At 35.0% G+C, this 9,872-nt stretch overlaps 2 protein-coding genes across 2 annotated transcripts; both read right to left on the bottom strand.

Moving 5' to 3' along the window:
• Positions 1–2,651: 2,651 nt before the first annotated feature.
• Positions 2,652–3,488, bottom strand: LOC114727445 (uncharacterized). Its single transcript, XM_028914151.1, has one exon. The coding sequence runs from the start codon at positions 3,486–3,488 to the stop codon at positions 2,652–2,654; it is 837 nt and encodes a 278-aa protein (XP_028769984.1).
• Positions 3,489–7,387: 3,899 nt separating this feature from the next.
• LOC114727395 (uncharacterized) lies at positions 7,388–8,424 on the bottom strand. The gene has a single exon (XM_028914110.1). The coding sequence runs from the start codon at positions 8,392–8,394 to the stop codon at positions 7,423–7,425; it is 972 nt and encodes a 323-aa protein (XP_028769943.1). The 5' UTR covers positions 8,395–8,424; the 3' UTR covers positions 7,388–7,422.
• Positions 8,425–9,872: the final 1,448 nt, after the last annotated feature.

Below are 9,872 nucleotides of genomic sequence, written 5' to 3'. Positions count from 1 at the left end.
TGATTATATTTTTTATGTTTTTAACATCCTAATATTATTTACAAGACATCTAGTATTACTAAATATAACTAAAACATAACATTCGAGATGTTAAATGTATTAATAAAAACAATATTAAGATATTAGGTGTATTATAAATAAAATTAAAGTATAAATAAAAAATAAGATAAGGGTATTAGATGTTATTTTACTTTAAAAATGTATTCACAGAGAAATCATAGATGTTTAAAAATTTTTTAGCCCATTATTGTTTTTAATAATATTAAAAAACAATGTCTTTTGATTTTTTTCCCCCCCACAAAGAAAAGGCTCTTGTGGCGGTAGGACTGAAATAATGATTCGAGCATTTTTGTTTCTGCTCTTCATCTCGGCTACCTCCCTGACCTGGTCCGAAGCCTTTTTCTATCTTTCCTTCTTGTTTTTATTCCCATTTTAGTTGGACTGGAATTATTAAGTTCTTTTGATTGCTCCATCCCCTATCCCATCTTATCCAGCGTGTTCATCCTATGCCATCTTCAAATTAATGGAAATCAGTTTATGAAGATCTTTAAAAAAAAAAAAAAAAGTGGTTCAAGAAATGAATCAGGGCCCTGTTTGGATAGCAGGCCAAACCATGGTTTAGGGCAAAAATAACCCAAACAGACACAAATTATCTGAAACCATGGTTTGAGTCAAAACCATAGTTTTGGAACGGTTTTGGGAGAAATGAATCCATTCTACTTCTAGTTCAAATGGGAGAGTATGATTATGGTTATTAGAGTAAATCTCAACAATAATATGACTTTAACACCCCTAAATTAATTTTTTATAAACATATTTAATCTTATATCTTATAAATAAATATACACATATTAATTATTTATTAATTACACTATCTTATGTATTATTAATTATATTGGTAAAAAATATATTATTAACAATTTTATTTCTTCAAATTAAAATATATCACACAATCTATGTTTTATGTAATTATCATATTAACTTATGTTTTTTTTAATAATTTATACATATAAAAAGTGCTTCTGCTAGCAATTATCCAAATACTCTTATTTCTTAGAATCACTTTTCACAAATCTATTCTTCATAAATTTATTTTTTTCAGAATCTATTTTCCAGAAGTTATTTTCAAACTATAATTTGGTTTCATCCAGACACTCCCTAGACCTCGCTCTCATGGACGTCAGTTTACAAAAAATCTGGGAAACTTCTTCCATTATTTTAGAATCACCCCTGCCTTTATTTTTTGTGGGCCAAGAGCTCACCATCCTTTGACTTGTTCCTGGGCATAAACAATCGGAGTCTTGGCTTCGATATCCACTTTCCAGGAAAAAGCGATCAGTAGTTAAGAATTTTAACAACTATATATTGAACTATAATCATTTTCACTTGTTCTGCAGAAGGGGAGCAAGATCTGTAAACACGTTAATTAATTTCATGGTTCCTAATATTTTATAAGTCCTATGGATGGTCCCAAAACTTGAAAACGCCAAAGTTCTGCACTTTTCATAAAGCTCAAGTATCCTAACAAACTAGGTTCCTTCCATTCAACTTTAAAACGTTACTCTTATGCACGTGTGGACTACTCGGTATGCTTCTCTTGAAGGAACAAGAGCTGCTTCACTTGCGTGTGTGTTCTTTGGGCTTTCTCTTTGATTATGAGTTAAGCCAAGCCCTTATAGCTCTTAGGTGGTATGAAACATTGAAAATGAGGAGTGAGAATTGGGATTAGAATTGAGAAAATCTATTAAAAGAGTATTTAGCATAAAAAATTATTTGTTATATAGGATTAGACTAACACATGTATATGGGATTGGGAAATAGGGAGTAGTATTTCCCAATTCCACTTTCATGGGTTTGCTTAATCTCAAGTAACAAATAATTTTTTATACTAAATACTTTTTAGTGATTTTTTTTTAATTGCAATCTTAGTTCTTATTCCTTATTTTCATTGTTTCATGCCAAAAGGGACCTTAGTTCTTTTCAATAGCTGAAAGGACATGCCCATCTCTTACTGATATAACCCATGGGTGAGCCTGCCAAGTTGTTTAAATGATTCAGTAGAGGTAGCACAGATCTCTTTTAGGGATAAATGCTTGTGATTTGAGTTCCATGAATTTATTTTTTTGTATTATGTTTGGTAGTAGAATTTGATTTTGTGATTGGCGTTTGACCGAAAAAAAAAAAAAAATTTTTGTAGTATGTTTGGTAGCAGAGGAAAGGTTAATGAATGATGTAACAAGTTCCCCCGTATTCCATCTGAGGTTCTGGATCTATCCTTACACAAGGAATCTCAAGAAGTTTTTACATTTTCTGAGTTTGCCAAAAATCTTATAATCCTTCATTTCACAAATAAAATAGCTAACCAAGTTCTGCGATCATATACTGAATAATTACACGCCTCTAGTAATGAAAATTGGAAGTGCATATCATAGATATAGATGAGTTCAATTTCTGGTAGCTCAGAATTTTGTCAAATAATTATGCGCTTTAGAAAGGGAGATAATCACTGATATAATCATATAATGCGACCAAAGATCGAGTTAAGAATATGCTTTGATGATAAAAAAAAGAAAGCTACAATTAATCTTTTTCTCATGTACATGTGAATATCTACAGTTCTACAAAAGTTTTCATGCCCCAGATTTGTTCCCCTAGTTATTGAAGATATTAAGAAGGGCAACTCTGATCTTAATCAAACGCCTAAACAAGAACTCAAGCCCTTCTTCAAGATCTTCTGTTCGAGACTCAAGCTTTTCCAGCTGAGCTTGCAGATTACTTGTGTTTTCTGACACTGACTTGCTGGTCAAGCTAAGTACAAAAAACTGCAGTGCCGCATCTGCTTGTGCAAATTCATTCTCTTCATCTGCTACCGTTTTGGGATTGTGGACGATCTTTGATACCAAAGACCATCTGCTTGATTTTGCTTGTGTTGATCCAGAGATAAAGCTCAACAAAGACTTGAAAACAGAAAGAGTGACAGCTTCGACTTCTTTTAACAAGCTAACCAAGGCCAAGTTTGTAGGGGAAAAGCTGCTTTTTCTAGTTGAACACCTCATGTTTCCCAAGGTTTTCAGGATGGCCTTTCTCACTACCTTCCTAGAAGTCAAGAACTTCTTGGCTTCCTCCAAATCGCCTCCTTTTTTTCTCCTTATAATCCATCGTAGCTCGCGGTTGCACTCCTTTGTGTGAAGCAATGAATCTTTGGCAGCGGTACATGCGTCTATGAGCCTTAATGATCCATCCAAAAGCTCATCTAATAAATTATCTTCACACTCTTGGAGGAGGGCTTGTTGGATGAGGGGAAGTTGAATCAAGTTTTCAACACAATCATGTAAATCTCGCAGGCCCTCTATGTTATGGACAAGCAATGATGAAGAAGAGGCTTCACAAGAAGCCTTTAATCTGTCTATGTGTTCATTGCATCGTAAAACGAGAGGGTGTGGTCTAGAGGGCAAACTGTTTGAACGAGCATGGAAAGAAGGTGCCATTTTTTCACTCAAGAGAAGGGAAAGGGCTTATGGTTGAATGATGAGAAATTGAGTCTATGAATGTGCCTGTACAACTGGAAGTGGCTCCATATATACTACGGGCATAAGGGACAAATGGAATCTCCTCTTATCAAATCTCAATGAATTTCAAGTTAGTTTAAATTCTGGATCCAAACATGAGCTCTTGTATGTCAGAACAATGTCTCCCTCAAGGAATCTTCCCAACTCATGCAAGTTTTTTTTTTTTTTTCTGGCTCCCTCACATGTATGATTATTTAATCTCCAAGATATGAGAGTGACTAGTCTTGGTATGTGTATACATGTTCAACGGCTGAAACTATGGCTGTGTTTACGCTAGCCACTCCTTTGGAGAACAGACACTTGTTTCTGACGTTGAGCTAGTGTTGCTTCACACGTGCTTACAGCTAATACAGAAAACTGAAACGTTGGTTAAGTGTTTCAGTATGTCACAATTTTCAAGCAACTTCAAAGCATATTCCAGATTCCGTACCATGAAGAGTAAGATATAATAATAATCACAGCAAGTGCACTAATATACCACTAATTGCAAAAGTAATTCTTCTCATACAAGAGAGTATGGTAATGGGAATTCGCTGTCATTTGAGTTTGAATTCACTGTCCGGTCCATGGATCTGCCTTCCTTTCAGTAATGGTTTATCCTGCAAGTCTTGTAAACCAGGAAATGCTTCTCATTGGGCAACATATGCTGCAGTGCTTGTCTCAACAGTAATATTATTGATGACCTTTCGATTGACTTGATCTTAAATCAAAGGTAGACATCACGTTGTTGATTGTAGCTAGCACATGCAAAATGAGAACGTGGACAGACAACATTATGATTTGAAAATTTTCAATTATCAACATAAAATAGAGATAATCTTGACGGTTAGGCAATAATTCAAATTTTTCATGAACTCAAAGTGCACGCAACAATTGATTATAATAATTTTCTTCTAGTCCTCCTAATGCGTAGTTCATTTCTTTTATTCTTAGCATAAATAAATCCTTTGTCAGTAAATGAAAAATTTAAAGTAGGCTGTCATATTAACAGGTGAATTATAGGAAATGACAAAATGTCATTATAAGGGAGGTTTCCGTTTTAGTAAGCTGATGATGTTGTTCTATCAATGAAATGAAAATGTTCTTGTTCCACGTTCACTTTCCTTTCAATTATTTCAGATATGAAATATGGGGAAATTTTCAAGAGAAATTGAAGGATTAAATGTGGAGAATGCACAGTAAAAGGGGGGAAAAAGGGAAACACGGCATCAAGTGGCTATAATATGATTTTCTATGTATTGAGTAACTGAATATGATATTATCACATCTATATACAATTACGAGACACCCATGGACAAAAATTGAACTTCTGCGTCCATGATATTGTCATTTAAATTTTCTCTACCAAGTGATTTTTTTTAGCCTGAATCTACCTAGTGATTGAAGAAATTCAGAAGAGAAACTCTGATTCTAATGATATTTCTTGATAGGCTTTCAACTTCCGCTTCTAGATCCTGAACGCAAGTCTCCAGATTTTCCAATGTGTTTGAAAATTCTCCATTGGTGAATGCTTGGGACTGATAAAAGACAGCAAAGCTACATCCACCTTTCAAACTCATTTGTGTCTGACTCTTCAGATTCATAAGCTGCTCTTTTAAGCTGTATCAGCTTGGAAATCAATGACCATATTCTCTGCTTTAGTTGTCCCTTTGGATCTCAAATAAAGAAACAACAAAGTCTCCAATGAGCTCATACTAACTGCTTCTGCTTCTTTCAAGATGCTAAGCATAAGCAAAGTATCATCGTCATTGTTTATTGAAGAATCTTTCGAGATTCCCTCCAAATTTCTCAAGGCCTTTCTTATTTCCTGCTTCATCTTCTTCCTAGAAGCAAGGTAATTTCCAGCCTCAATTTTGAATTCAGAAGTTTCAGCTCCCCTCTTCCACCTAATAACTGATTGAAGTGCTTGAATGCTTTCCTCCTCAGCTTTACCACTGATATCCAATAGAAAGAGAAATCCTTCTGATAGTTTATCAGCCGATTTTTGGCTGCATTCTCGTGCTAAGTCTTGTTGGGTGGCTGACAATTGGAGCAACTTAAGAGTGGAATCATGCAAATCCTGCAAGCCATTGAGTCTATGGCTTAGAGAAGATGAAGAAGCCACTTCAGAAGACTTCAATCTGTTTAAATGCTCCTCAAACTGTGACATAAGGGGTAAGATGTGGAGGGCAAGCTGTTGCAGCGAATATGGAGGGAGCTCTTTGTGTAGGTTTCTATGGCCTCCATTTTCTCTTATCTGAAAGCAGAAAGCTAGGAGATGAGTTCCAATGGTTGCCTCCTTCTGCATATATAGCCTGAAAAATGAGGGAGACAAGAAGAATATTTTACTTTCCAAATTTCACAAAGTAATCAGGCCATACTAGAATCTTGGAGCTGCCACAGCATTGTTGGCGCCTTGGCTCCCCTCTCACCAAGCTTCCTAGCTCATCTCTCATTTGCTTTAACCTCGGGAATCACAACAACTCATTTGCCACATCTGGGATACTATAACAGTGTCTCTTCCATCTTAACATCTAGGTTTAAAATCTCAAAACACTGAAGAGCAACAAGGCATGCCACCAGAGAAGCAGCATCTTTATGGGATCTTGTCTGCAGAAGAAGATGTCCTATCCGATTATTAATACTATTTTACCCTCTGGTCTATAAACTTGTCTGGCCTCTGGAGCATGTACTTAATGAATGAATTTCAATTATGGTTAATGGCTGGCGAAGTTTCTTCGTATCACATCTCAGTGGCTGCTCATATCTGGATGGCAATATTTCTTATCCGAGTGACAACATTTCTGTAGTTTTTCCTCAACAACACAGGCCATTATTTCATTTATAAAAGGATTAAAAAAAAGCAAAAATGTTGTTCTTAGTGTCTTTTTCTTATTCATCTTGAGTAAACTGATCAGCTTGTAGCTGTTGCAAATTCTAGCATTATTTTTTTCCCTTAAGAAAATGTTTCATTTTCCGTTTTCTTTCACTTAATGTAGACGCATTCAAGAAGGAAAAAGGGAATGACATCACATTATGATTAACTGACTTTGATTCAGATCTGCAAGTAATTTCAGAAATGCTAATGCAATGTCTCTAGTACAGGGACATTACAACTCAGACTAATCTATGATTTCGTTAACCCAAACTTAAAATAATTCCTATTTTTTATTGCAACACACGAGGGAGAGTTCCATGCCTTTTCTTCCCACTATAATTGCATATCATATTGCAAGTAAAGACATAATGAGCTCTAAATGAAACTCATCTGCTGCACATGTTGACAAATAAATATAATCATGAGAATTATTTTTAGTTATATGTATGAAGTTAGGCGAGATGGACCATGTGTTTTAATAAAATAATTATTAGAATATTGGCTTTTCCTAACAACACTTTTGTTCATTGTTATGGCTTAACTTGAAGCAATCACAATGAATGAGTAGATAATAATAAAAAAAAGGGTAATTTATATGTGTCAAATTGATTTGAATAATTGAACCCCATGTGGGACTGTCAATTATTAATCTTATCGTCTTCTGTATCTATGTGTAAGAGGGAGGAGAAAATGAATAGGTTATACAACAGTTTTCATTTTCATCTTCTGCAAGATTACTGTATATCATGTAATGACAAAAGAAAGAAAACAATTCTTCTCTCTCTCTCTCTCTCTCTCTCTCTGGGTCTAATATGGATAACTGAGATTTGGAAGATCAGACAGAAAGGGTAAGATAAAGTAGCTATAATTTGATCCTAGAAGAAGTATATTTCATTGACAGAATAACATGTATATCATTCTGTACAGTTGAGAGACACCCCTGGGAAAAATTTAATATGGATGTCTATAATTACATGTAAAACTATTCTTTTTTGACTAATGGTTGAAGATATTGAGCAACTGAACTCTGGTTCTAATTAGTTGCTTTGATAGGCCTTCAACTCCTATTTCTAGATCTTGAATGCACATCTCCAAATTCTCCAAATGGTTTTGGAAATTCTCCACAGATGAATGTTTCCGACTGATGAAAGCGGCGTCCACCTTTTCAAATTCATTTGCTTTTGATTCTTCAGAGTCACAAGCTATTCTCCTAGCAGGCATCATCTTTGAGATCGTTGACCATCTGCTTTGCTTAAATTGTCCCTTTGGATCACAGATAAATAATAGTAAAGACTCTAATGTGTTCACAGTGACATCTTTTGCTTCTTTGAAGATGCTAAGGATGGGCGATGTCTCATTGTCTTTGTTGGAAGAATCCTTCAAGATTCCTTTCAAATTTCCCAAGGCCTTTCTTATTGCCTTCTTCATCATCTTCCTTGAAGTCAAGTATTTTCCACCCTCAATTCTGCATCCAGCTTCAGTACCTCTCCTCCTGATGACAGACTGAAGTTCCTGAACGCTTTCCTTTGATTGTTGCAGGCAATCTTTGGCCACGCTACAGACATCCAGGAGCATGAGAGATCCTTCAAGTAGTTGATCAACTGATTTTTCATTGCATTCTCGGCCTAAGGATTGTTGGATGGTTGACAATTGAAGCAATTTCTGTGTGAAGTCATGCAAATCCTGCAAGCCACCAAGTTTATGGCTTATAGAACAGGAAGAAGAAGCGACTCCAGAAGACTTCAATCTGTTTAGATGCTCCTCAAATTGTGATAAAATAGGGTGAGGTGCAGAGGGAAAGCTGTTGGATCGAACATGGATAGAACTGTGTGCGTTAGTTTCTATGGCTGCCATTTTTATCTGATCAATAGACAGAAGAACTGGAGATGATATGTACAGTTTTGTTCTAAGCTGAGTTTTTGTGGTTAGCTTCTTCTGATTATATAGCCAGAGAAATGAGAGAGACATGAAGAATATTTTGCTTTCCAAATGTCCAACGTTAAGCAGGCAATTATAGAAACTTGATTTGAATCTTTGAGCTTCGTAGGCATTGTTTGCGCAATGTTTCCCACTCACCAAGCTTCCTAACTCATATCTTAAACATTTAACTAAAGAATCAATTTGATTCATCTTCGTCTGATAGAATAATTTTGCAGTGTCTCCTCCATCATAACAACTTCAATATTGAAAATCTCAAATTAGTGAACAACTTTAGGAAAGCCGCTGGAATGATCAGCATCTTTATGGCATCTTGTCTGGAGAAGAGATGCTATCTTTTTTCCCCCTCCCTTTGGTGTGCAATTTCTTTATACTTAAATAATACTAGTGTTCCTATTTGTAATAGTGATTGAAAGCATGAGGAATCTTTTTATCTTAGTGATAATGCTATATCTCCTTCACAGGAACACTCCAACTCAGACTCCTACATGTTGGTTAAAATAATCATAGTGTTCTTCCGTTTTTATTGGATTTGGGAGATCCCCATGTATTTTTCTAATGCAATAATCTCATAAATAAACTGTCTTTTGCAGGCAACATATCATACAGCATTGATGAAGACTCATCAACTGCACATGTAGACAAAACCATAGAAATTATTTTAATTTTAAATCATAAGTAGGAGAGAGGAACCAAATTGTTGATTGAAAGCTTTCAATTATGGCCTATGCAACTCGAACCAATCATTATAATGCTTTATTTTTGTCGAGTTGACTTGAATAATAATTGAACCAATGTGGAACTACCAAGGTTTTCAATCATTTTGTCAGCATCTTAACCGTGAGCATGGGTAAGGGGGGAGCGGGGAATTGGGCCATTTGGTTAAGAAATTTTTAATTTGGTTCAAGAGAACTACAAATAGTTAATTATATTACCATTTTTTTTCTTAATGAAACTCTACTTAAGAAAGATTAAAAAGCCAATGGAGAACTAAGATGCAGAGGATAAAGTAATTATAATATGATCAACAAGAAAGAGTATATTTCTGTAAAATAATAATAATCCAGCCCTTAATATAAGACCTATTTAACTAATTTGATTAGATTAAGGAAGTTAGGTTAATTATAAGAAGTATAACATGTTTTTTTTAAAATACCATAATCATCTTTTTTATATCCTCCTCCCTCCCTCTTCTACTAGATTATAGTTGAGGGAGTATCCATATGAGTAATTTAGAAAAAATTGATAAATATGATAAATAGGTCTTATATTTAGAACCAAAATCAATTCAACTATTAGGTCCTACATTAAGGACCAGAGGAGTACATTGTAATCACATTAATGTACGTTTTATCAGACACTTATGGACAAAATTTGAATCTGGGTACTTCCAACTGTCGTATAGATTTCTGTCTTTCCCCCCTAGTGATTGAAGATATTGAGTGGGCAAACTCTGGTTCTAATCATTTCCTTGAAAGATTCTCACTCCTAACTCTAGATCCTGAATA

This window comes from Neltuma alba, unplaced genomic scaffold (genome assembly GCF_004799145.2).
Source record: "Neltuma alba isolate B1F8T4 unplaced genomic scaffold, ASM479914v2 tig00002445_pilon, whole genome shotgun sequence".
Classification (NCBI taxonomy): Eukaryota; Viridiplantae; Streptophyta; class Magnoliopsida; order Fabales; family Fabaceae; genus Neltuma; species Neltuma alba.
Note: the sequence above shows the minus strand (reverse complement) of the source record. Positions and strands in the feature narration are given on the sequence as shown.

Bases quoted from the DNA above. Each gene is read 5' to 3' on its own strand.
- LOC114727445 (XM_028914151.1), bottom strand. From the start codon at position 3,488: ATGGCACCTTCTTTCCATGCTCGTTCAAACAGTTTGCCCTCTAGACCA.
- LOC114727395 (XM_028914110.1), bottom strand. From the start codon at position 8,394: ATGTCTCTCTCATTTCTCTGGCTATATAATCAGAAGAAGCTAACCACA.